Raw genomic sequence first — 27845 nt, forward strand, 5'->3', positions numbered from 1 at the left:
TTACACAAGATGAGTAATGGCTGATCGTTCTGTGTAATAGGGCCTTAAGACTAAAATCAGCAGGTGGGTTGGGGGTGAAAATAATAAACATGTAAATTCGAACCTTGTAATGCCGTTCCCGGGTCCCATTCACTGCCCCACTCACTAACTGGCTGAGTGGGTAATTGCTCAGCTGGGCCTTGATGTTGCTGCATGAAGAGCCTGGTATGTAATGTAGCCGGTTTCCAGCTGCAGGTGTCATCTGGCATCGAGACCCAGGAGCGGCGCCACAGAGACACGAGGAAGGATGAGTTTACATGTTTATTAATTTAACTCCCTCCTACCTTCTGATTCTAGTCTTTGTGGGACTTTACCTTTAATGTGATAGGTATAGATATTATAATTAGTGTGTGTGTGTGTGTGTGTGTGTGTGTATATATATATAATAAATTTTGTATAGTTGTTAAAATCTTGCCTCCACCAGTACAATAACACTTTGTTTGCCTGTGACTGTAACAAATGTAGGATTAATGATCTTTATTGCAAATTTCTTGCTTTCAGAGAAAGGTGCGGTTCCGAAAAAGAAAGACCCAGTTACCAGCAACCCTGTCCCACGGGCAAAAGTCACACCCAAAGCTATGTCCCCTGGTATTTCCAGTGCGCCTCGGATACCCAACTGTACCACGTCATCCTCTTCTGCTAATAGGCAGACTGGTCCCAATCCTCCAGCTCATAGGGTATGCAAAAGGCCAGCGTGTGTCTATTGTTCTTGTTGTCTTACTCTGTTGTATTGTTTGTGCGCTGTACAGACAAGAGTTGTATTTTAGGCTCAGAAGCTGTGCTATCTCTATGAATAAGTTACACAGGATAATCTATATATCTCATATGTAGACGTTTCGTTCTGAGGGAAAATACTTTTTGTTCTTAAAGGAAATGTGACACCTAATTATTATTATTATTATTATTATTATTATTATTATTATTATATATATATATTTTTTTTTTTTTTTTTTTTTTACTGATTTAGAGTCAGATACTAAAACGTGTTCTTTTATTCTAATCTAGTTCTATTTTCTGACTGTATTTTTTTTTTTGTATTTCACTATTTGTACATTGTTATGGGGGGCGGCCATCTTACCTGGGCTGTTCTTTAACATTGTTTAGTGACATGCTTTACAGCAAGACTCATGGACATAGACTCTGTCCCCTTGAGATGAATGTGAGACATTACTGAGCGCGCTCTGTGACCTGTGAAGAGGTCATTCCACAGGCAGCTGCTACTGTCTCCTCTATCTAGTGGTGTCACATGACGCTGCAATGCTGTACAGATCGCTTTACAGCAGCCTCCTCTTATCGCCACAGACACAACAAGAAGTCTCAGCTTAGTTTTAGCCCCAGTGGTGAGAATGAGAACTGCAGGATATCAGGATTAAATTATAATATAGATAGAAAAATGGAAAATGAAGAAAATATCAACAAAAACTCTTAGAAAATGTGTTTACCATAAAAACATTATTTATACAATAAGTCATTTTCTGATGACCCAAGTCCTCCTGGTGACCTGCACCTAGGCCTTCCATTGAAGTGCTGCTCCCATATCCTCTCTCTCTCTGGCTCAGTTCACACTAGTCTCATTGGTTCTCTTAATAATGGAAACCATGATGCTGTGATGGGTTCGTCATGCTACAGACCCCATTGACTTCTGGTGCTGTGTGTTCAAGGTGTCCATCTTTTTGACAGAAGCGATAATGCTGCATGTTATTCTGTTCTTACTTGCTGATGATAAGCCATGTGAACAGAACCTTTCCCGTCCATCCTCTGCAGCTTTTTTTGTTCATAAATGATCCTTTCTTGTGTGTAAGTAGTGTGACATGGTATTCGGTAGAGTGACGGGGGCCATTTATTTTACTACTTTTAATGCCAAAGGGAAGCACGGTTTTCTATTCATGTTACTTATGTCGTCTTTTATTCTAATTTTAAGGGAGCCGGAGTAAAAGCTGCTAGACCAAACAATAAACCAACAACACCAACCACAGGGCTCAGGAAGAAAGATATGAAGAATTTAAAAAATGTGGACAGCAACCTTGCAAACCTGATCTTGAACGAGGTTGTAGACAGGTTAGTGCTGATCTGTGATGATCTGTGTGGACTGAATGACCAAGTACATTTCTATCCACACCTTGCATCTTCAGTTGTTTTTTAAAGGGATATGCCGGCAATTTTTTTCTCTCCAAATCAACTGTTGTGAGAAAGTTATACAGATTTGTAAACTACTTCTATTTAAAAACCTCAAGTCCCCAAGTATTTATCAGCAGCTGTATGTCCTGCAGGAAGTGGTGTATTCTCCCCAGTCTGACACAGTGCTCTCTGCTGCCACCTCTGTCCATGCCAGGAACTGTCCAGAGCAGCAGCAAATATAAAACAGTTCCTGACACTGACAGAGGTGGCAGCAGAAAGCATTGTGTCAGCCTGGAGAGAATACACCACTTCCTGTGGGACATACAGCAGCTGATAAGTACTAGAAGACTGGAGATTTTTAAATAGAAGTAGTATACAAATCTGTATATCTTTCTGACACCAGTTGATTTGTAAAAAAAAATTAATTTCACCCCTTTAACTGAGACCATGGATACACTCATATAACATATAGTTGTATACAGGGTGTGGTGTGTCACACTCGGTCACATATTGTACGTTTATCTGCACCTGCAGAGGGCCTAGTCTGTGGTGATGTACTTCACACGCATCTCTGAAGACCTTAGTGCACTTCCAAAGTCAGCTCTGTATTATGAGCGGAAATGCATACAGTCTGCATGTGGCTGGAGGACATGGGTGGACCACTCACCAGTGACCACTTATCTCCATGTCACAGGCACTTGTCACATGTGGGAAATCAGTAACTAATAGCAGATAAGTGTCCTTATCATAATGGCCTCTAAGCAAGAAGAAGAGTTTGAGCATAGACTAAGGGTACTAGTACACCAAGCAATTTTCCGACGATAAACGATCTTAAACAACCGCTAAGGCAAACGACCCGAAATTGTTCGCCCAAGTACACGAAACGATGATCGTTATTTATGATCGTTCTTGCGGTCGTTTAGTCGCTATTGCGTACGTTTCAGCTGTGAATTCTTATTCCACTGAACGATGTGCGAATGATCAAACGATAAAAATAGGTCCGGATCCTATTAAACGATCAACGATTTTTCGTTGGTCGTTTAATCGTTGCCTGCTATTACACAAAATGATTATCGTTCAAATCCGAACGATTTAATGATTTTTCGAACGATAATCGTTCCGTGTAATACCACCCTTAAGGCCCTGTTACACCAAAAGATGTCTGACAGATTATCTTACAGATTTTTTTCATCCAGACCCAGGAATGGATTTGAAAAGAGGAGAAGTCTCAGTCTTATCTTTACGACCTGTTCTCTGTTTATAGTCCATTTCTGACTTTCTGACTGTCAGACTTCTTTTGGTTTAATAGGGCCCTTAATGTTCTTCATAAAATAGAAGAAATTTTGCTTCTACTGATGACTTGTATGTATATGTGATGTGTGAATAGACGAGTGTTCTAATATTGTCTATTTATAATTTAGCGGGCCGTCTGTGAAGTTTGCTGACGTTGCAGGACAGGAGCTTGCTAAGCAGGCCTTACAGGAGATTGTCATACTGCCATCTATTCGGCCAGAGGTATGGATATGGATATTGCTATTGCTTCCTCTCCTGCTAGAAATATGCAGATTCATTGCCAACCAGATCAGACACTGTATTTATTTATTAGTCATACTTCTTAAAGGGGTAGTTTGGGCAACATTAAAAAACAGGACGGGCAGGAGGTGGTGGAATTATTATTATTATTATTTATTATTATTATTAATAATATACCTGGCTGCACATCTACAATGCCATACACTGATGCACTACTTCTCAGCACAATTAAAACTTTTTTTAAAACAATTTTTCATTTTTGCCGATTAACAATTAACAGACAATTTTGTGAATGACCTGAAATCAATCATCATAATAGATGGAGCGATAGTTGCGAATTACAATCGTAATTACAATAGTTTGTGTTCTTTAGTATGCGAACGATTGTAATTATGAATGAACGATTTATACCAAATGATTAGCAAACAATTAAAGGGTACCCGTCCCCAAGAAAATGCTTCCTAAGCTATGGGCATCATGTTATAGAGCAGAAGCAGCAGGGCGGATTGATATGTATCATTATGGGAAAAGATTCAGTATAACTTGTAATTTATTGATTGGGATCTCTGATATTTCCAGGCCATTGAGTGACTCCGCCCACTGGACTCCTTATCACATGTTATAAATTATACTGAATCTTTTCCCACAAAGATATATATCAATAATCAATATATCAATCTGCTCAGCTCTTCCTGCTCTATAACATGATGGGAATAGATTACATAGCATTGTCTGGGTGACAGGTTCCCTTTAACAATGATTTTATGGTCAGCTGGAAAGATGCAATCAGCAATGTACAAAAATTTGCCGTATGATCGTTGCCTGCAGACCATAGAAAGATTATGGGTTAAATTAGACCGATGTTATGATTTTTCTGTGTAACAGATCCCTCAGTGTATGAGCTTACTTCATGGTACCTAACAACCACCAGTTTGTGATGCGGTGATCGCTGTGGATCGTGGCATGTTAAAGGTTAAACTGCTGGGATTGGACCAATGTCCTCTTGGTAGTTGTAGGCAGCTTTCCGATACATCCGCCACCCATCAACTACAGAGTGCTCAGCTCCTGAAACCTCTGCCGAGCCACCACAAGGGCTTATCAGCAATGCTGAGCAGAGAGGCTGAACTTCTCCCTAGGGCGCCATCCAACTTCTGCAGCTGTAGGCAATCAAATACCGAGTGTTCGGGTCCAGAGTATGTTGCCAAACATGAACAACTTTGCCTCTCCGCTCAACACCGTGTCAGCAGTCGATAATGTTAACATAATATAGTTAAATTTTTATAATATAGTTTAAAATTTTGTTTTCCAGTTATTACCAGCTGCTGTATGCCCTGCAGGAAGTGGTGTATTCTTTCCAGTCTGGAGAGCAGGGTTGGTTTTCTATGGGGATTTGCTGCTGCTCTGGACAGTTCCTGACATGGACAGAGGTGGAAGCAGAGAGCACTGCGTCAGACTGGAGAGAATACACCACTTGCTGCAGAACATACAGCAGCTGATAAGTACTGGAAGACTTGAGATTTTTTAACAGAAGTAAGTTACAAATCTCTGGCACCAGTTGATTTACTGTTGGTGAACTACCCCTTTAAGCTGTTGTGTTTTGGGTCTGATAGTGTTACTTATAAGTGTTTAATAAGAATTTCCTTTGTTTGCTCGTAGTTATTTACTGGGCTTCGAGCCCCTGCCCGTGGGCTGCTGCTGTTTGGTCCTCCAGGAAATGGAAAGACAATGCTGGTAAGAGTGAATGTACAAGAGTGGAGATGGTGTTTCATTACTTATTTATTATGTTTCATGGTTGTATTTGTCTCCTCTAATTTTACTCTTCCAGGCAAAGGCGGTGGCAGCGGAATCCAATGCGACCTTCTTTAATATAAGTGCAGCTAGTCTCACCTCTAAATATGTAAGTCCCATACACATGCTCTGTCTACGTAGTATTGATGAAGCCACTGTCTATCTGCATGTCTAAGACTGACATTGAGAGTCATAGAGTGATTTTCACACAGCAGTATTACAGCGTCCGGAGGATCTGCATCATATCGGGTTTACACGAAGCAATAATTTGCTCAATTGAATGTTTAACAATTTTGAAGCAACAATTTGTTTTTTTATAACGATCAGCGTTTAGACGAATAAATAGTTAGGAAATTTGTAAGAAAAATCGTTATTGCGATCGTTTTTAAGATCGCTTAAAGGGAACCAATCAGCCCGTTTGAGCTGATATGGTTCCCTTGAGCACTGTATAAAGCACCTGGAGCGGCCCCGGTACGTACCGGCCGCGGCCGCAGTAGGTGCCTTATAATGGAGAAAATGACTTTTATTCCCCGGCTCGTGACTAGATACGAGTGGGGAAGTAGTCATGGTGGGCGGCTCCCCGCTTGTATCTAGTCACTGCGCTCTGCCTGTCAGCGCGCTCAGAGGGGATGATTGAGTTACTGGCCTCTCTGCCTGTCAATCATCCTGCCGAGCGCGCTGACTAGATACAAGCGGGGAGCCGCCCACCATGACTACTTCCCCACTCGTATCTAGTCACGAGCCGGGGAATAAAAGTCATTTTCTCCGTTCTAAAGCACCTGCTGCGGCCGTGGCCGGTACGTACCGGGGCCGCTCCAGGTGCTTTATACGATGCTCAAGGGAACCATATCAGCTCAAACGGGTTGATTGGTTCCCTTTAAGCCCATCTCTCGCATAGGGTGAATCTTTGAAAGACTGTTTACACAAAGCGATCTGCGAATTTTTAACAAACGACGATTTGAGAGCATGTTGAGAGATCAAAATGAACGATTTGTCGCTTGATCCTTTGCTGTGTTTACACGGAGCAATTATCGCTCAAATGCGATCACTATTGTGAAAATTCGAATGATAATCATTCTGCGTAAACGCAGCAGAAAAGCTGCCTCGTAAAAAAGAACGAGCCACACAGCTGTTTACCGTGTTACTGTTGGGCAGTAATAAGCATTTTCTCCTGGGGTGGCCCTTTTAAGTTTGGCGCTCTCTGCCAGTAATAACAATTACCATTTGAGATCAACTGGTTCAGAACGATATAGAAATTTGTAGCTTACTATTTAAAAATCTCCAGTCTTCCAGTACTTATCAGCTGCTGTATGATCTGTCCAGAGCAGGAGAGGTTTTCTATGGGGATTTGCTGCGGTTCTGGACAGTTCCTGACATGGACAGAGGTGGCAGCAGAGAGCACTGTCAGACTGAAGAGAATACACCACTTCCTGCAGGACATACAGCAGCTGATAAGTACCGGAAGACTGGATATTTTTAAACAGAAGTAAATTGCAAATCTATATAAGGGTAGGTTCATGCTGTGTTTGCAGCCCATTAAACTGATTTTTGAATAGTTATTTTTATCAACAATGTTTTTGTATACGCTGAAATAACTTTCTGACCGTTCTCACCAGAGTATTCTTTTAACTGATTCCTGAAAATTTTTATTTTCTTTGTGTGTTGAATGCATACTAGCTTTATATACCTATATACCCTGCCCCTATCTTCTCTTTTCTTTACAGTTTTGTACCTAGCATCTTTATACCCATATTGTTTCTGTGAACTTTTTTTAAAATTTATTTTAATTTTGTTTTTGTCTTTCACGTTTAGGTAGGAGAAGGTGAAAAATTAGTACGAGCGCTCTTTTCTGTGGCCAGGGAGCTACAGCCATCCATTATTTTTATAGGTAAAAAAACCCTCCCTAATTTATATCAGTCAAATGATCAAAGTCATTGCAAAGTACAATTGGTGCAGCAAAAAAAGAGAAGCTCATGTGGGTGTGTAGGTTAAAAAATGCAAGTGCTAAGGTCTATTAAACAGGAGGAAGACGTTCAGTGTAAACCCTTCAGTTTGTTCTGAAGTCATCAACAGATTTATGAAGGAAAAAAGAACAAAAAGTGTCAGATAGAAGGCACGGAGTCTCTGCGCCAATTCCGTAGTGTGAACGGGGGTGGAAGAATGCTAAGGAGTGGATGGCAATGTCATGCACCAACCCCTCTGGGGAATATTCAGACTACTGAGGCCCAGGTGTTCAGTTTTACTGAGTTGATTTTCCATTTACATGTAAGTCTAATTCTTTCTGTCTTTGTAACAGATGAGGTTGATAGCCTTCTATGTGAAAGGCGAGAAGGAGAACACGATGCAAGCAGACGATTAAAGACAGAATTTTTAATAGAATTTGATGGTGTAAGTATTGTGTTTAGTAAAATTCAGAAGACCTGAAATATACTATGTGTATAGAAATAGTTTGTGTGCACATATATATTACAAGGGGTGTGTGTAATAAATTTTAAAAAATGGTGCTTGCAGTGCATTTGGAGCAAGGCCTCTGCAATGTGGATTGCATCTCTGGATAGCGGCGGAAAGGGTTAACCAGCCAGGAACCCACTGACCATCAATGATTACTGGACGGCCGCAGGGAGGAGGTTTGAGGCTGGATGGCGCACAAGCTGTTGGGTTGTTAATTGGCCAGAAACCCACTGACCACCAATGATTAGATGTCTTTTTAAAAGATATGTTAGTTATTTCCACCCTTACACATAGGGACTAATGGTGAAATTTACCATATATGTACATCTGGTTGGTGCACTTTAGCGCAATCCCATGTACAGGTGAATGAGTTACACTGTCACTGTAGCACAGGGGAAGTTTGATTTTAACTGTGATCGGCAACTATAGATAGGGACCTATCGCCAGTTAGTGTACCTGATCGTCAACCCCTGTTACAGTACCTAATAGTTGCTCCTGCTACCTCATTGTTGCTGCTGTTACTGAATGTGAACACATTATGCCCACTCTTTGATTCAGAATATTTTTTCCTGTTTTCCCCCTCTAAAACTGGGTGCTGTGTATGTATACAATGGGGAAAATAAGTATTGGATATGCTGCCAATTTTACAAGTTTTCTCACCTACAAAGAATGGAGAGGTGTGTTATTTTTATAGTCGTACACTTCACCTGTGAGACACAGAATCTAAAAGAAGAAAAAAAATTCTGGAAAATCACATTGTGTGATTAATAAATTAGCATTTTATAGAAAATAAGGATTTGATCACTGACCACCCAACAAGAATTCTGGCTCTCGCAGACCTTTTTGTTTTTCTTTAAAGAGGATGTACCACCAGGTACATCCTCCTTAACCTGAAGGCACCGATCGAACAGCGCCGACACGGGGAAGCCGGTGCGCGGTCCGTTTTCCGGACCGAGGCCCGGTTCCCGTGCACGGCGCCGTTCTATGCACCGGAACCGGCTAGCCTCCAGTGCTTGAGCACAGGCCGGTTCTGGTGCATAGAACAACGCCATGCACGGGAACCAGCCTCGGTCCGGAAAACGGACCGTGGTACCGGCGCCGTTCGTTCTGTGGCTTCAGGTTAAAGAGGATGTACCTGGTGGTACATCCTCTTTAAGAATCTCCTCTTACTCTCCCCTCCTGTTACCTGTAATAATTGCACCTATTCGATCTTGGGACACCTGTCCACACACTCAATCCTCTCCACCATTACCGAGACCAAAGAGCTGTCTAAGGACACCAGGGACAAAATAGTAGACCTGCACAAGGTTGGGATGGGTACAGCACAATAGGCAAGCAGTTTTGTGAGAAGACAACTGTTGGTTTATAATTAATTAACCCATACACTACTGGGAAGTGCTACAACATATATACACACTAAGAAACTTTCAATTTTGCATTTAACTTCCCCAGAGGCTAGCAGTTGGGTCGGGGAACCTAATGATTAAACTTAGGTAGAGAGTTCCCACAGTCCTAGGCTTTTTAAGAATAAAATAAACAAAGTGGAGGGACTGTGGTGAAAATGCTATAATACGTCTTATAGCATGTATTTATTAATATGTACATTAAACACAAACATGAAAGACAGGTTTTATACTTAGATGATTATAGGTAAAGATATAGGGGGTACGGGGTAAAGGTACGAGATGGGTTACCCCTAGTTTAACCCTGCCTATTGCTGAAGTGGGACCCCCTGGTTTAGGCGTCCCCAAACAACAGGAGGGACTGACCCTGTGCTAGGGTTGTGTAGGTCTTTCCCGTCACAGATGTCAGTTGTCACTGTGTCTGGTAATATACAAAGTGTGTAGCATATGAAAGGCAGGTATAGATGTTTTTTAGTCGTGGTTCTGATATCCCTTCTTCCGTTTATCCAACGCGTTTCCCTTGTTCTATGGCGACAAGTTCCTCAGGGAGTAGGAAGAGTGTTGGAGTATCAATGGGATATGCCTGTAAGTATGGACAAATGTTCAGTCATCAACCAGGATAGTGTTTGTTGTAGGGTAGTGTGTTTAGATTTAGTACAGGTGCATACCTTGATACATGTCTCAGTCTGATCCAGGAAAAGTTGAATTTACAGATGAATGTTGTGGGTGCTCCCAAGTCTGTTGTAGGGGATCACCGTTGTATGTATAAAGATACGTCTGGTGGATAAGTTGTGGTCACTTTATCCTAGGATGATCAATACCCTTAGTTATGTTATACGTAATAGTAAATCAGTAGTCCCCCAAGTGTTAATACACTTACCAGATTTGTGTCTGGTCTTGTGTGTTAGTTGTTTTCTGCCTTTACAGTATGATCAACTGTGTAGTATTAATACGAGCTGTAGTAGATAGGTAACCAGCAATCCTGTGAAGAATTATGAGGCTCAGGTTATGGCTGACAGTAGTGATACAGTGTGGTAAGCTAATTAAGTACTAGGTATAGAACGTAAAGGACGTAAAGCTCGTATTAATACTACACAGTTGATCATACTGTAAAGGCAGAAAACAACTAACACACAAGACCAGACACAAATCTGGTAAGTGTATTAACACTTGGGGGACTACTGATTTACTATTACGTATAACATAACTAAGGGTATTGATCATCCTAGGATAAAGTGACCACAACTTATCCACCAGACGTATCTTTATACATACAACGGTGATCCCCTACAACAGACTTGGGAGCACCCACAACATTCATCTGTAAATTCAACTTTTCCTGGATCAGACTGAGACATGTATCAAGGTATGCACCTGTACTAAATCTAAACACACTACCCTACAACAAACACTATCCTGGTTGATGACTGAACATTTGTCCATACTTACAGGCATATCCCATTGATACTCCAACACTCTTCCTACTCCCTGAGGAACTTGTCGCCATAGAACAAGGGAAACGCGTTGGATAAACGGAAGAAGGGATATCAGAACCACGACTAAAAAACATCTATACCTGCCTTTCATATGCTACACACTTTGTATATTACCAGACACAGTGACAACTGACATCTGTGACGGGAAAGACCTACACAACCCTAGCACAGGGTCAGTCCCTCCTGTTGTTTGGGGACGCCTAAACCAGGGGGTCCCACTTCAGCAATAGGCAGGGTTAAACTAGGGGTAACCCATCTCGTACCTTTACCCCGTACCCCCTATATCTTTACCTATAATCATCTAAGTATAAAACCTGTCTTTCATGTTTGTGTTTAATGTACATATTAATAAATACATGCTATAAGACGTATTATAGCATTTTCACCACAGTCCCTCCACTTTGTTTATTTTACTCCCCAGAGGCTAGAAATATTATAAAATGTAACTTAGGTATTCATTAAAAGATGGATATGACAAACATCCAAGGGGTGGAGGATTTAAAACTTATAGACCTATGAATGTACTTAATGGTATCCTTGTTAGTGTGAGACACTTTACCATAGTATACTAACGCACAAGTTGAGGGTCTAGACAGTTTTTCATTCAGTGCCGGCTGCAACTCTCTGCATCGCTCCCTATGGATGGCGGGAAGACATTAATGTGGTGGATTTTTACATTTTTATTATAAGACTAGAGATGCAGGTATAGATACACACAAATGGAGTACCCTGGGGGTCAGTGACGTATAGCTGGTTTTGCCAGGGGTTTGCGATCCTATGGAGTATGATCGCAATGTGGGCAGTGGTGGCTAGTTGCATCCACTGTCTCTGCTCCGCTAGTGTTTGTCTGTGGGGCGAGCAGTGCTTTATCAGTGCCACTATCGTAGTGCAGCTCAATGTTCCCTCTAGTATTAGAATAATTTGACACTAAGTGACAGCGTTAACTTCTTGTCTGTCACGGGGTGGCTAAATGGCTCACTTGCTGGCAGTCTGCCCGGAAAGGCAGGACTGTCCCCTGTCAAGTAGAGAGTAGAGAGGGGTTGAGGTCTTATCGATCTGGTCAAGATCTCATTCAGCTTCCCTTTTGGAGGAGATCTCCCTTACAGGGTAAGTAATTTAATGTATTGCCCTCTCTATACTTTGTCATTTTGCTGTCTGTCTCGGGCTACTAAGGATGTGTCGGTATATCGGGTGTTGGCGAGCAGCGCTAAGTTTCTGTAGATAACTCAAGTGCTATGGTGAAACTGGTTAAAATAGTGAGTCACATGACTTCAGACATATTTCGCCGGTAAACCGTCTTTTTTCTAAGGAGGCATGTGATATTTCTAGCCTCTGCGGAAAGTTAAATGCAAAATTGAAACTGTTTCTCGGTGTTTATATAGGGCAACAACTGTTGGCACAATTATTAGAAAATTTAAAAAAAAAACAAAAAAACCCCCCCACAAGATTAGTGTCTGTCTTCCTTGGTCTGGGGTCTGATCACACCTCGTGGGGTAAGGACGATTCTGAAAAAGGTCAGGAATGAGCCCTGAACTACACAGGAGGACCTGGTCACTGACCTAAAGAGAGCTGGGACCACAGTCTGTTAGTAACACACTACACCACCATGGAATAAAATCCTGCAGGGCAGGCAAGGTCCTTCTGCCCACACCAGCATATGTCCAGACCTATGTGACGTCACCATTGACCATCTGGACGGGTACAACCCCACAAACACCGTTTCAACTGTAAAGCATGGGGGGTAAACAATCTCACCGACTTTACGTGTAAGCAGTGGGCATTTGTTACTGTAATGGACTAGTCTGGATCCTGAATTTTTTTCCCTAATTTTCGGGGTGGATTATTCCAGTTACCGCTCCAGTTTAAGTAAATGATTTTTAAAGCTTTTTATTTTTTTTGTAATGTTTTATTATCTTTATTTTGGTCACTGACCTGTCCTAATTGTTGAATAGGTGCAGTCAGGAGGAGACGACCGAGTCCTTGTTATGGGGGCAACGAACAGACCTCAGGAGCTGGATGAGGCGGTTCTTAGGTACGATCTTGTACTAAGTGTTGATGCTGAGGATATTGCACTGTTACTGGTTACTGTTCAGCTGCTTCCTATCTGCAGAATTAGGCGGATGGCCCCCTATCTTTTTAAATAGTTACTAACATTACAGACATTTATGGGATATTCTCAGAATATATTCTAAATGTCTGATAAAAGATGGATCTGCACTTATTGGAGATGAGTGATTCTCCAGCAAACTCTCGGTGTTGGATTACTAATGGCTGAAGATGGATGCAGCCCTAGGGAGTCCTGGAAGACATGGATATGGCCTGTGTTTTCTGCATTCAACTTCAGCCACCAATAGTCAAATACCGAGTGTTTTGGACAAGCCCGAGTGTGTAATGGGTCCACTCATCTCTAGCACCTATTAGTAGAATGGGAGATTTATTATTCTTAGCCTGAAGGGTCCCAGCTATGGTGTTGTGCAGGAGGGGGTGCAACGCTAAAGCAGCATGATGCCACTTTCATATCCAGAGGTCAAAACCTCACAGCTCCTCCCACTGTGCCATGACTTTACATGATAAGACTAGCCCTCTAAATAGAACTAGATGGCAGTAATTTACATACAGCGCAGGAAGTTTCCAGACTTCATTTTCGGGGGGAACCAGAGTATTTATATGTGTTAGAACACTGCTCCTTGCTGTATTATACTTGGTTACTAGCTTCTGGCCTGATTTTAAAGGGGTACTTTAACTTTTTTTCTTTCAGATCAACTGGTTTCAGAAAGTTTTATAGATTTGTAATTTTACTACTATCTAAAAATCTCAAGTTTTGCTATACTTAGCTGCTGTATGTCCTGCAGGAAGTGGTGTATTCTCTCCAGTCTGACACAGTGCTCTCTGCTGCCACCTCTGTCCATGTCAGGAACTGTCCAGAGCAGCAGCAAATCCCAATAGAAAACCTCTCCTGCTCTGGACAGTTCCTGACATGGACAGAGGTGGCAGCAAAGAGCACTGTGTCAGACTGGAGAGAATACACCACTTCCTGCAGGACATACAGCAGCTAAGTATAGCAAAACTTGAGATTTTTAAATAGAAGTAAATTACAAATCTATATAACTTTTTTTTAAACCAGTTTGTTTGAAAGATAAAGATTTTTGCCAGATTACCCCTTTTACTACCATAGTGTGTAATGTGCAGATTTTGATAATAAATTTGAATCCTCCTTGCATTGATTATATTGTTACACATCGGTTTCTGACTGAATCATTGTATCGTTTGCAGGAGATTTACCAAAAGAGTTTACGTCTCCTTACCAAATGAAGAGGTAATTTTTTTTTCTGTCTGCTGATTGTCATGTGTGTTTTTTTTTTTTTTTTTTTAATTTTATTTAATTTTTTTAAATTTTTAAAATATTTTTTGTGGTCCTTTTAGATGCTCCGTTCATCGGCCAGCCAATGCCACAAAATGGTGCCATAGGCCGGGCTGCACAACCGATCTCTGTATCGTTTGTGAGACCATTTAAATCTATTGCTATCAGCCGCACATCTCCTGTTTACGATAACAATAGATTTTAAAGGCCACACCATAGATCCGATCAGCAGAGGCTCTGGTGTTCTCCTAATCCTCAGCTGTGTATATTCTGTATTTGCTTGCATACTTTAAAGGAGAACTCCGACCGTTCAAAAAAAACAAAACAAAACAAAAAAAAAACAGCCGGCAGGGGAGAAAATAAGCAAGCATTGCTTACCTCTCCCTGGGACCCCAAACAGAAGGCATTTCCCCCAAAATTGTGATGACATAAAAACTAAGGGGTTGGGTTTGGAAATGCCCGCCCCTACTGATGGACAACCCCCTCAGCCAATCAGTGACTGGAGTGGTGTCCCAGCCCAGTCACTGACTGAACAGGCAGTCCGTCTGGTGGGCCATAACATTTGCTCTGCTGGAGATCCTGGAGCCTGGTGGGGGTTCCCAAAGCGGCAATCTGGCACTGCAGAGCCACAGGGAGAGGGTAGTTGATATAGTTTATGTTCCCCCCCACCCACCCTTGTACACTGCAGTTTTACTTTTTTTTTTTTTTTTTTTTTCCCCCCAGAGGCCGGACTTCTTCTTTAAGTGCACCTTATGTAAACTTTAGCATTAAAACGCAATTCATTGTATTTAATTTTTTTGTTCTTGCACAAGAGAATGGGCAATAATGCACAGTGGCCTATCTGATGCTTTACTGCAACACTCTCATTTATCAAATGCTTTATTTTATATTTTTTTACTTGAATACATATTTTTATACAGACAAGACTGGTGCTTCTGCAAAACCTCTTAAGTAAGCAAGGAAACCCACTTACACAGAAAGAATTGGCGCAGTTGGCCAGGTAAGTCCTGTGATGTGGCGTCCTTGGAGCTTTGTATAACTTACAGCACTTAGAATTACCATTAGGGCCATATAATGTCAAATTAAAGAGTTTCCTCCTTCTTATAGGCTGACTGAGGGATACTCCGGGAGCGATATAACCGCATTAGCGAAAGATGCCGCACTCGGACCCATAAGAGGTAAATGGGGATGATGGCTTCACTATGCCCAACAGATTTATTTCTGTAAGACCAATATGTATTTTTATTAAGGTTATTTAACTCTTACTCTTTTAATTGACTGCAGCATATCATAGAGTCTGGTGACCAATGTATATACAGTTTACTCTTTGGACATCGGTACCATTGATATGTTGCTTGCACTATTCTGTACCATTAGTATGATGGTTGCAACAATGGTATGTGTGTACCTACATATAGTTTTGTACTCCCAGTTACACAGGGCAGTGATGTGTCTGCATCTGAGGTGGATACTTGTTAGTTTCTAGAAAAGAACAAACCAGCCATAATCCTCCTGTACTTTTTTCCTCAGGTGCTTTTCGGCTTTTTGCTAATTTGTATTTCTTTATTTTGCTGATGTAGAGCTGAAACCTGAGCAGGTGAAAAATATGTCGGCCAGTGAGGTAGGTCAACTACATGGGTAACGTGTTGTGTTTAGCCTGTTGTTTGTCTTCTAGATGAAACTTTTAAGACATGACTGCACCAACAATATAGACTCATGGACCCTGCTTATACCCTATAGAAAAGGGAATCTGTCAGCTGCAGATCATGGTCAGAGCTTCTCAAGGAGACTGTGTTAAGTGGCAGGATCCATGTCTTCCCCCTTGTAGTGTTCCAGCACTGAGCCTTGTACATAAGTCATGTAGAGCAGGGAGGAGTTGTGCATCCTGTGGCTCAGCACCGCCCCTTTGACTCTTTGGCTCTGAGCATGATCTAGAACCCGCTTATTCCCTTCACAAAGATGGAATCAGGAAATCTATAATTATTTAACCCTCACTTGTTATACTTACACATTTCGTCCTGTATCTTCCAGATGCGGAATATCAAATTTTCTGACTTTCAGAACTCCTTGAAAAAGATAAAGTGCAGCGTGAGTGCGGCTACCCTGGAGTCTTATATCCGATGGAATAAAGAGTTTGGCGACACCACAGTATGAAAGACTTAGAAGCGTTTTTCTTAAATTTGTCAAAGAATTCATAGAGCGGCTTGCTGAATGTCGTGCTTGACAGTGGAAGCCTTTGGCAATGTGAATGAGGAAAGGAAGAGAAACCTAATAAAGTAAAAGCCTGAACCGCGTGCACTAAAACTCTAGAAGTCTAACCGAGAAAACGATAACTTTACAAATGGGAATATTAACGAGACGTTTTTAACTGTAGATTGCAGTTTAACCCGAATGGTGTTTCTCATTGGCCGGAAGAGGCTGAAAGAAGAACTCTCCATGTGTGCAGAAGTGCTATAGAAGTGGGTGGTGGCAACCTTCCTGTAAGATGATGAGCCTTCGCATAGAGGAAGACCTGTGCCTTGAGTTCATGTTCTTCGATGCCTGCCCTCCTTTTTAATACTCCCATTCCTTGTATACGCTCCTAACTGTTTACTGTGACTTTTTTGTAAATGTTCATTTAGTTTCTGTTGGGAAAGAGGAGACTGTGGGCCGAGGTTTGGTTTACAGCAGTATCGCTCCCGTCATGTGCCAAAAGGAACAGGTCTGGTGGCACGACGTAATAGGATGATTAAAAGCACATGAAAAAGAATGAGAAGCAGCTGGCTTGCTTTGTTAGCATCCCGAGGTGGTGTGGTCCTCTTCTGTAATGCATCTGGTACAGTGTTAACCGGTCATTCTGGCATCTCGGATGTCGCTCTTCGGAATGTATCCACCAAATATTTGGGGAATGGTGCAAGATCAATTCTTCAAACGTCACTTTTAGGAATATGTTCTTGTTTCCGATGCTTAACCATTAGACCTATTGGTATCTGCTGGAGTTTTAACTCCTAAGCGAGACGGACTTTCAGGTGGCAATATAGTGGTATTAAAACGTACTGATGTGTAAGAATGCAATATGCTACACTGACTTTTAATGAGGCATCTTACTTTGTATTTTCAGGTTTTTTGGTATATTGGAAACGTTGCTTTCCTTGCAGAAGTACTTGCTCAGAAACAGTAACCCTTTAAGGAAAAAAAATCAGCTGGTTAAATGAACCTAACCTGATATGTCCCTATTGCACAGGAGGAAGATATGTATCTTACCTTCATCCTCAGCGCCGTTCTGGTGCAATTAGTCGTGTGCTCTACAGTCCAGTGAGACAGTTACGAGCAGGCCAGATCGGCGCCATGGGCAGTGCTCCTAATGGGTGACCCAGTGCTCCTAACCGTCTCACCGGACCGTGGAGTAAACTACTAACTGTACCGGAACTGCGCAGAAGATGAAGGTAAGAGACATACTATAAGGGACATACCCTCCTCCTCTGCGTCTCCTGTGCATTAGGGACATGTGAGTAGGTTAGATTCCTCTAACTCGCTGATGGTTCCTCTTTAATGATATGATAAACCTTCTGTTTTTTTTACGGTGTGTTTACACAGATATCTGACAGGTTTTTGAAGCCAAAGCCAAGAATGGATTTAAAGAAGAGGAGAAATTTCTGTCTTTCCTTTTTGACCTGTTCTCTGTTTATAGTCCATTCCTGGCTTTGGCTTCGGCTCCAATTATTTGTCAGAGAAATCTGTCAGTGTAAATGCACCCTTAGCAGATTTGTTTCCACAGGACAATACCCCGTCACCATTTGAACCAATATAGATTCTCTTATTTATGACTGTTTTTTCTTTTTGGTTTGAGGGATGTCTCTTGTCTGTTTTAAATTAATATATGTAAACTATGTTAAGACTAATGTTCGTCTATTGTAGTGATCTATAATCTGCCCTAGCGTTCAAATGTTATATGAAGAGGATTCACAATAAAATAAGATGGGCAAACTGTGTTCTCTGTATTATAGCCGCCTGCTGAAGGGAATACAAACTAGTCTGTATAGTAAAAGGTACTAAGCTTCGAGGTCTGGTGGCCGGTGAAGGCAGCAATACCACCGTGCATGAGTGTGAACACCTGTGATACTACTAGGGATATTCTTCTGTAATGTACTTGTTCAGCTACTAATCTGGTTGCTGCATTCATTTTCCAATTGACCTTTGAGAACTAAGTATCTGACTCTGCCTTGACTCATTTGCCTTGACATTACATTCACATGTCCCAGGCATGAGGCGTATGTAAAACCACAGCAGCCAACCATATACATAGTGTGTCACCGTACCAATACAGCCATGGCAGTGCTTCTGAGCGAATCTGAGAAACTGCCTGGGCTGGACATCTGCATTGGTGTCATTGCCTGGATGAGAAATGCTGAAACAAGTACAGACCCTTTCCTGTAAGTAGTGTTGAGCGAACTTCAGAAAAGTGTCTGGGTCCCGGAACCCTCTGTATTCAACTCCTGCATCCGGAGAAGCTGGATGCCGCCCTAGGTTACAGCCCGAGGTTGTGTCCATGCTTTCCTGGCATCCAATGTTTCCAGATGCCGGGAGATGATGCAGAGCGTTCCCTGACACTTGATGGTGATTGGATCCTGCACATGGGCTCAAATGATTAGTTACCCTTAGGCTATGTTCCCACACAGTATTTTTGCTCAGTATCCTTCAATCAAAACCAGGAGTGGATTGGAAACACAGAAAGGCTATGTTCACACTGTTGAAATTGAGTGGATGGCCGCCATTTAATGCCAAATTATTACCGTTATTTTAAAAAGGCGACCGTTACGTGCCGTTAAATGACGGCCATCCACTCAGCTTCAACAGTGTGAACATAGCCTTTCTGCGTTTCCAATTCCTGGTTTTAGTTTAAAAATACTAAGCAAAAATACTGTGAGTGAACATGGCCTAAAGGAGCATTTTTTAATTTTTTTTATGTATTTCTCCTCCCGCTGCAGACTGGCACATATACTTACCATTGACTATATCAGTGTGGCTTCATTCCGGTCCTGCGGCGCTGTTCAAATTCTGCAGGTGCCCATGGGACCTATTCCGCTGACTGGCCTGCAGCTAAAAGAGGCCGGAAGTCATAGTCCCCAATGCATCTTTATGAGAGCACCCTCATAGAGCTGTGGGGGAGACCCTAACTTCCGGCCTTCAAAAGGGCTGTGGAAAGAAGAATCGTGACGTCACCGCCAGCGGGATCCGAACGGCGCCTTAGGACTGGTATGAAGCCGCGCTGTGGGGCTGAAGTATAATACAGCCTTCTCCTGTCCGCCCAGATGAGCCGATAGCACCAAGTTGGCTGATAGCAGTCTCATATCTGCGGACAACTTTACATCCTCACTGAAATCTTGGTTGCAAAATAAGTTCATTAAAATTGATGGAAAAAAAAAAACAAAATAATTCTGCTTTTGCATTTTGTGTTGCCTATTGGTGGAGACCCATGTTCCCGCGCTCTGCTCCCGCGCTCTGTTCCCGTGCTCTGCTCCCGCGCTCTGCTCTGATCTAGAGCTTGGATTTTGATTGACATTCAGATATGGTTTTCTGAAATATACGAATGAAAAGTATTATAGCAGTAAGGTCATTGGGGTTTCTCTACCAGAAGGATGTGTAGTGTAGCGGGGGGGGGGGGGGGGGATGTCTTCCAATGAGTGGGTTGTTTTACAGAGTTTTAGAATTCAGTTAAAAGGACTTTAATGCATCAAAAGTCGATGATGGTGCCTATTTAAAGGGGCACTCAAATCAATTGGTATCAAGTTGTACAGATCTGTGAGGGTCCATTTACACAGAAAGATTCTGTTAGATTATCTGACAAACATTTGAAGCCAAAGCCAGGAATGGAATTGAAAATAAGAGAAATCTTAGGCTTTTCTTTATGACCTGATCTATGTTTATAGTCCGTTCCTGGCTTTGGCTTCAAATCTTTGGCAGATAATCTGTGTGTAAATGGACCCTTAATTACTTCTATTCAAAAATCTCCGGTCTTCCAGTGCTTATCAGCTGCTGTATGTCCTGCAGGAAGGGTGTTTTAAATAGAGGTTTTTATAAAGGAGATTTTGAAATAGAAGTAATTTACAAACTTTCTGTAACCATTAAACTGAATTTTCTCTTTCTTATATCCTCCAGTGATTTTTTTTTTTTTTTATATTCTGCAGATTTTTTAAAAATCTTTCTGCCCTTCAGCAGAAATCGTTCTCATGTACTATGAGATGCTACAGAATCTTTGATGCTTTCATGTTTTTTTTTTCCACCAAATTTAACAAAACTTTGTGAAAACCAATTCTTAATATGGCAATAAAGCTCAGATTTCCCACCATGCTTTCCCTGAGTGTTTTTAAGCTATAAGTGGTCCGTCCCATAGTCATGCAACGGGTCGGCTTCTGTTTAATGTAATTTAAAAACGATAGAGAGGATGAGGTTAACGGCAGTGTTTCTATTAGAGATGAGCCAATCTACAGTAGGAGCGAAGTCAATGGCTGCGTTCCTATCTGCATTCTGCTCATCGGGCTGCGGACTCTGATGTCTACTCCATTTCATTTGGCTCCTTTTTGGGTGATTGAGAAAAATGGATCAAGTCCTGGCAGCCCGCAGCCGGATGAGCGGAAAGCAGATTGTTACATTTTTTTTCTAGATGTAATGCTATGAAAAAGTCGCATATATGCAAGTGAGGTGCAGGTTATGGTGCCTCAAATAGCCCCATAGACCAAAAAAAATGATTGTTTTCACGGCACAATTTTCATTTTGTTTCACAGCATATTGTTTGGAGGAATTAGGCATGGAATTACAAAGTACAATTGGTGTTGCACAAAAAAACAAACAAAAAAACCCAGCTCCTATGGGTAAAAATGGAAGCACTATTTGTCTAACCTGCTGAAAGTTCTCCCTTTAAACATGAGGAATAAAAAACAAAACGGCAAAAATGAAAATTCACTTAAGTAGTTAATATTTTTTGGGAAATGGACTGGCTTTACAGTGCTGTGTAAAAGTATTAATTATTTGGTACACTTACATTTCTTAGATGATTTAGTTTTAAGATAAAGTACAAATCATGTAATTTATTGACCGGTTTATTTACTACTCTCAATAAGGTGGGTCGGGGGGGGGGACCGACCTCACAGTATATTCAACCAAACCCACAGGGACATAGGCCTAGGGTGTACTTATGGATAAGAGACTTCAGAACGGCACAATGTCACACACAATATTTAATTATAGTTAATTAGCGCTATTTTGCCACAAATGAAAATACCGTTTTTTTTTTTTTTTTTTGCTGCAATTTTGAAAGAATTGCGGCAAAAATTTTATCTATTTTAGGGTGCCTTCACACGTACCGTATCGCTGCGAGTTTCTCGCACATAAATCCACGGTGATACTGATTGCTATAAAGTCAATGTCTGTGTATTCTCGCTGCCTGTTTGGTGCGATTTTTACATGCGAGTTTTGATTTTCACAGGCGAGTTTAACACCACAAAAAAAAGCAGCTACTTTTGTGCGAGTTTCATGCGATAAATACGCAGCGATACGGTATGTGTGAAGACACCATTAGGGTACAAACCCACACACCGTATTTGCAGCAGATACGCAACAAATACGCAGCAGATTTGATGGTGTGTTCAGTTATTTAGATCTAATCTGCTGCGTATTTGCTGTGTATCGCAGCAGTAAATACGCTGCTTATACGGTGTGTGGGTTTATACCCTTATAGTGAATTGTGCGATTTGTGGCAAATAGTGCTAATTAAATGTTATGTTTGACCATAGCCTCAGGCCAGCAGGATGCTGTCGTGAATTAAGAGACAGGGACTGGGCAGGGACATAATATTACCACTTTGTGAAGCTTTGTTGCGCCCTCAGCTGAAGGACGCTGTTTAATTGTGGGCACCGATTAATAGAAAAGACAGCCTGGAGCTGGAAAAGATACAAAATCGAGCAACTAAATTAATAAGGGGCGTATAGCATTTTAAGAGCTGATATTTGGCCCATGTAAAAGTGTACATATCGGGGTCTGGGATATCCATATATCCGTGCTGTCAGTTTCCAGATCTCGGGCAGTCTATACTTATCACCCACACTGCTTGGTGATCCGGCATCTCGCTCTCCGGCTCTCCTGTTCTCCAGCTGCTGCTGAGCGCAAGATGGGAGAAGTGCGGCATGGTATGTATCTGGCAATTGACAGCCAGGATAATTTGTGAAGCCTGGCAGCGCGATTGTGCCATGTAAAGGCATTGAAAATAGGTCACTAGAAGGATCCCTGTATATTTGTACATTGTGATCAGATCGCCCCTAAGACACCTTTTTTTTTCTAAACTAAACGACCCCAAGCTTGATAACCTGTCTTGGTCCTGTAACCCATCCATTCCCTAATGACCTTGGTCGCCTCCTATGCACCCCCTCCCGTTCAGCTGTGTCCTTCTTATACAGGAGCCCGGTGCTGTACACAGTATATACCATATGTAGTCTGACCAGTGATTTATAAAGAGGCAAAACTATCTTCTCATCTTTCCCATCTATGCCTCTTTTGATGCATCCCATTATTTTATTAGGCTTGGCAGCCGCTGCCTGGCACTGATGATTATAGGTTTACTGCCCAACAAAACCCACCAGGTCCTTTTCGGCAGCAGTGTTACCCAGTGTTTTTCTTTTTATAATTTAGCACACACATGTACGTATTCTTTCTACAACCCAAGTGCGTAACCTTATATTTATCCACTTTATACATTATCTGCCATATATCTGCCCAAGCCTCCAGCTTCTCCAAATTCCTCTGTAATATATTATCCTCCTCCGTGGTGATTACTTTTCCCATTTTATTATTATCTGCAGATCTGGAGATGTATCCCCTCTACAAGGTCTTTAATAAACATAATAAGTGGATCCAACACTGACCTCTGTGGTACCCACTAGTAGCTAAAATCCAATCTGTATATGTTCCATCAATGACCACCCTCGGTTTTCTATCACACAACCAGTTACTTGCCCATTTGCATATGTTTTCCCCTAGTCCCAGCATCTTCATTTTGTAGACCATCCTTTCATGCGGCACAGTATCAAATGCTTTTAAAAAGTTCAGATACACAACGTCCACAGCCTCCCCCAGGTCCAGTCTATAACTCACCTCTTCATAGAAGGCAATCAGATTAGTCTGACAGGATTGATCCCTCATGAATCCATGCTGATGCTGTGATTATTTTGATTAAAATATTCCAGTATAACAACTCCTAGAAAATCCTCAAATACTTTACCCACTATAGATGTTAGACTTACAGGCCTATAGTTTCCAGGATCACTTTTTGACCCCTTCTTCAATATTGACACCACATTAGCTATGCGCCAGTCCTGTGGAACAATCCCTGTAGTCATAGAATCTATACATTTTAGGAATTAGGGTCTGTCTAACACATTACTTAATTCCTGCAACCCTTTGGGATGGATACCTTCTGAGTAGAGAGGAGCGAACCGGGTTTGAGTTCGAGTCGATCCGAACCAGAACGATCAGCATTTGATTAGCGGTGGCTGCTGAACTTGGATAAAGCTCTGAGGTTGTCTGGAAAACATGGATACAGCCAATAACTTTATCCATGGTTTCCACATAGCCTTAGGGCTTTATCCAACTTCAGCAGCCACCGCTAATCACATGCCGAAAGGTTCGCTCATTTTTACTTCTGAGATGAAAACCAAAGAATCATTTAGACAACATCTTCAGGAGTGACCCAAAGGCAAACCAGTTTGGTTCTCCGGTGCGTCCGCGCTGCTGATCATTCCAGCGATCCTCATTTGTCTTATTACTAGTATGCAAAAGAAATTGCGATGGAGGCGAATCCGTCCCAGCTCTGTAAGAGCTGCTGTTCACACTAGAGGGCAACCTCTCCCTGTTCATGGATGAAGCACATCATTTCCTTGTCTATGGAACAGAAGAGGGATTGCAAAGGAAAGACAGATGAAGAAGAGAAGGCTGAGACCACTTCTGGATGTATCAGTAAGGAGCAGTGTCTGGAGCTGGACCACTGGAGGAACCCCTTGCATCTTGCATATAGGACAATTGGTGTCATCTCTTCTCCTGCCTCCTTTCCTTCTATCGGCTTCGGGTGTTTTTTTACATCTAGGATGGCTCCAAGGACTTGGACCAGCGGGATGCCGGCTTTATTGTCTATCCTGGCTCTAATGCTGCTGACCCTTCTAGACTCCTCATCTGCAGTAACAGGTAGGACATAGACTGGGAACTTCTATGGTTGCTCTATATGACGCCTCCTAATGTCTTCTGTAACTGTGCAAAGTAGCAAATCTCAGTGACCTAAAAACATCATAAAGTTACCAGAATAAACTTCCAGAGGTGCAATGTCATTGAGACAGTATATATTGATGTTACACTATATATATAGTGCCTTACACCAGCAGTGCATTGACTTTGGGACAGTATATATTGATACGTTATGCTATATATGTATATATATATATATATATATATATATATATATATATATATATATAGTGCCTTACACCAGACACAAGAGCTATCATTATATTAAAAAAAAAAGCTCTATTGGAATTGTATTGGGGCACTTAGAGATTATAGTATATAGGATATTGATCATGACATAAATATAAGTATAAACTATTTGACACTCCTTCCCCGTCATTGTATGTCTGTAGCGATTATACTGACGACCTGTCCTAACCTGTCTAATATTTTGTGCTTCATCGTTTGTAATAATGTATATCTGCATAGAGATGCCAATTTTTTTTTTTTTTATATAAAAAAAAAAAAAAGGGAGAGGACAAACCAGATGCTGCATTTCTGTAAGAAAAATGATATTTATTATGAATATAATAATTAGAAAGTATTGTATCTGCAGAAGAGGCATACATACACAGGTGCCTCCTCCGGATGCCATCCACATAGTTACATGGGTTCTCAATAACCTCTCATTTTTCCTGTCCACAACATTACAGAGGTTTCTGATCACTTGACCTCATCGCTATCACTTCTACCTATAGATATCCAGATCTCTGCTCATGTCACAGAACAGATCAATGATAATAAATGAGTAAGATGGAAGATTTTGATCATTGGATAGAAGGTGATGAGCTGTCATGTCTATTTTTTTCTTTATAGAATTAGTTAAAGGGGAACTCCGGCAAAAATCTTTTTCTTTCAAATCAACTGGTTTTAGAAAGTTATATAGATTTGTAATTTACTTCTATTTAAGAATCTCAAGTTTTCCCATACTTATCAGTTGCTGTATGCGTTGCAGGAAGGGGTGTATTCTTTCCAGCCTGACACAGTGCTCTCTGCTGCCCCCTCCGTCCATGTCAGGAACTGTCCAGAGCAGCAGCAAATCCCTTTAGAAAACCTCTCCTGCTCTGGACACTTCCTGACATGGACAGAGGTGGCAGCAGAGAGCACTCTCAGACTGGAAAGAACACACCACTTCCTGCAGGACATACAGCAGCTGATAAGTACTGGAAGGCTGGAGATTTTTAAATAGAAGTAAATTACAAATCTATATAACTTTCTGACACCAGTTGATTTGAAAGAAAACAAATTTTGCTGGAGTACCCCTGTAAAGGAGGGAATCCAGACCAAAAAATTACGTTATGTGTATCAAATAACTGGGAATTGATGAATAAATTCATTTTAAATGTTTGCCTTCTGGATTAACAGATGAACAAAATGTCTCTTTAATCCGTTATTGACAGGCGCCGTACATGTAAGGCACCTTCTGGGTGAGGGAATATGAAGAAATCTCTGGAGCTGGGCTTGATTGGTATCAGCAGACAATACTCACCATCAATAACCGAAATCAGCGATCTCCCTTAGGGTCCTTTTACACAGAAAGATTATCTGACAGATTATCTGCCAAAGATTTGAAGCCAAAGCCAGGAATGGATTTGAAAATAGGAGAAATCTCAGTCTTTCCTTTATGACCCGATCTCTGTTTATAGTCTGTTTCTGGCTTTAGCTTCAAATCTTTGGCAGATAATCTGTCAGATAATCTTTCTGTGTAAATAGACCCTTATGCCGGTCATTTAACTACTTGAATGCCAAGATCAATTACGATTACGCAGTTTAACTCCATAAGGACCCATGACGTACCCATACTCCAATGGGAACTTAAGGGGGTACACGCCGTTACCCATCTCTGTGCCGCATCGGCTAATTACCCATTTAAATGCAGCTGTAAAAACTGTCAGGGTGCCATTAAAATAGGATTCATGGTGGCCTAGTGGCGGGATCACCCTCCCGTCATGAGAGTATGAAGGGTAATCCGTCATACTTGCCGGGCTGGGCCTCAGTGATGCTATGACGCTGGTCCCTGCTCAGCAATCATTTACTATGGCCCTCACCAGGCCTTAGTTATCCAGACCCGATTTCAGAGATCAACGCAGTACATATATACTGCATTGATCTCTATGCACAATCAGTGCATTGCTCATAGAAGTCCCCTAAGGGAACAACAAATTACAGTGGAAAAAAAAAGGTTGTTTTATAAATTATAAAATCCCATAATAAAAAATAAAAATAACTAAATCACCCCCTTTTTAAGTTTTAAAGAAAAAAGTATTAAAAAATAAGCATACCTGCAACTATTTAATTATCACATTCTTGATCTCTGTCGGTAAAAGCGATCAAATAAAAGTTATATAAGTTGTCTTATCGTTGTATTCGTACTGACTTGAGGAACATAGATAACAAGTCAGTTTTACCACGAAACCCCCTGAAATTCCCTCACTTTTTCCCGTGGTTTCGCAGCATATTTTATGGGAAAAAAAAGTGATTAATTGACTACGGCTATTACTGCTATTAGGTGAGGAGGGCAAATACAAATATAAATGTTATGTCTGCGTCTGTTCGAACCTCATAGCCTCCTCTGCCTGTAAAGTTCAGCCGAGACTACACTCTGACCATGATTCAGTGTGCATGTTTCCTACCAGTCTGAACTCTGCTTCCAGCGCTTGCTCTGTGGTGATTGACAGATTCTACCACATCCGTCTGATTTCTTCTGCTAACAAGTAGCGATGGACAGTTGGCTTTTCCACTTATCTGCCTTCCCTGTCTGCCTGTGTTCTTTGTGGTCTGGATGACAGAGGGCTGGTTCAATCACGCCCTGGACCGGTACTCTGCCATCTCAGAAGTCGTCCACTTTGGCTCTTGAACATTGCTTGGATTGTCTCTTGTAGCTTTATCTGGCTTTTCATATTGGATTGGATTGCTTGGAATTCTGACCTTTTTTTTTTAGCCCCGCCCCCAGTGCACCAAACTGCCTAATTTACAGATTAATTAAACTGAAAAATTTATGAAAATGGCACTGGATGAAGGTAAGAAAACTATGACAACATTACAGCCGGTTAGAGTCTTGTATCCCGCTGTTAGTGTCCCTTTAAATGATGTTACACTGCAACATCTCTGTACGCCTAGCTGTATATCTGCAAATCATGTATTATTATTGGAAAAACAAATCTTGTACAATCTGTTGTATATGTAAACCAATCAAGACTGATCATAGTGTTCATCCTGTTAACCGAAAGAAAGACTGACTACACAGCCCTATAAAAACTGAACCATTAATGCAGAACAAGTGCTGAACGTGGCTGCTAAGTGTTTCCAGCTGTTGGCAAATACTCGGTTTTCCATAGGTAGTGAAGA

General features: G+C 41.4%; 2 protein-coding genes and 2 long non-coding RNA genes across 6 annotated transcripts in view; 3 read left to right on the plus strand and 1 right to left on the minus strand.

Annotated features, from left to right (window-relative positions):
- SPAST (spastin) overlaps positions 1 to 18155 on the plus strand; it is a 35305-nt gene extending 17150 nt beyond the window's left edge. The window contains exons 5-17 of the mRNA XM_069954147.1: positions 541 to 716; positions 1961 to 2097; positions 3579 to 3672; positions 5347 to 5421; positions 5516 to 5587; positions 7291 to 7366; positions 7775 to 7866; positions 12781 to 12860; positions 14102 to 14144; positions 15110 to 15189; positions 15297 to 15367; positions 15770 to 15810; positions 16221 to 18155. Coding sequence (XP_069810248.1) covers positions 541 to 716; positions 1961 to 2097; positions 3579 to 3672; positions 5347 to 5421; positions 5516 to 5587; positions 7291 to 7366; positions 7775 to 7866; positions 12781 to 12860; positions 14102 to 14144; positions 15110 to 15189; positions 15297 to 15367; positions 15770 to 15810; positions 16221 to 16343 — 1160 coding nt within the window. The 3' untranslated portion in view covers positions 16344 to 18155. The remainder of the gene's footprint in view (positions 1 to 540; positions 717 to 1960; positions 2098 to 3578; positions 3673 to 5346; positions 5422 to 5515; positions 5588 to 7290; positions 7367 to 7774; positions 7867 to 12780; positions 12861 to 14101; positions 14145 to 15109; positions 15190 to 15296; positions 15368 to 15769; positions 15811 to 16220) is intronic.
- On the minus strand, positions 9420 to 10369 carry LOC138773773 (uncharacterized). Its single transcript, XR_011360214.1, has 3 exons — positions 10213 to 10369; positions 10001 to 10137; positions 9420 to 9915 (listed from the first exon to the last, which is right to left on the minus strand). It is a non-coding gene; the product is annotated as an uncharacterized lncRNA (long non-coding RNA).
- LOC138773774 (uncharacterized) lies at positions 10408 to 11160 on the plus strand. Its single transcript, XR_011360215.1, has 3 exons — positions 10408 to 10486; positions 10562 to 10698; positions 10784 to 11160. It is a non-coding gene; the product is annotated as an uncharacterized lncRNA (long non-coding RNA).
- A 5999-nt stretch (positions 18156 to 24154) lies between the features above and the next one.
- The window catches only part of FNDC1 (fibronectin type III domain containing 1), an 87442-nt gene continuing 83751 nt past the window's right edge, over positions 24155 to 27845 (plus strand). For 2 of the 3 annotated variants that reach the window (XM_069954629.1, XM_069954631.1), the window contains exon 1: positions 24155 to 24401. In XM_069954629.1, coding sequence (XP_069810730.1) covers positions 24305 to 24401 — 97 coding nt within the window. In that variant the 5' untranslated portion in view covers positions 24155 to 24304. The remainder of the gene's footprint in view (positions 24402 to 27845) is intronic. The other variant, XM_069954630.1, reaches the window with a different exon arrangement.

The sequence above is a fragment of the Dendropsophus ebraccatus genome, chromosome 15 (assembly GCF_027789765.1).
Source record: "Dendropsophus ebraccatus isolate aDenEbr1 chromosome 15, aDenEbr1.pat, whole genome shotgun sequence".
NCBI classification, from domain to species: Eukaryota; Metazoa; Chordata; class Amphibia; order Anura; family Hylidae; genus Dendropsophus; species Dendropsophus ebraccatus.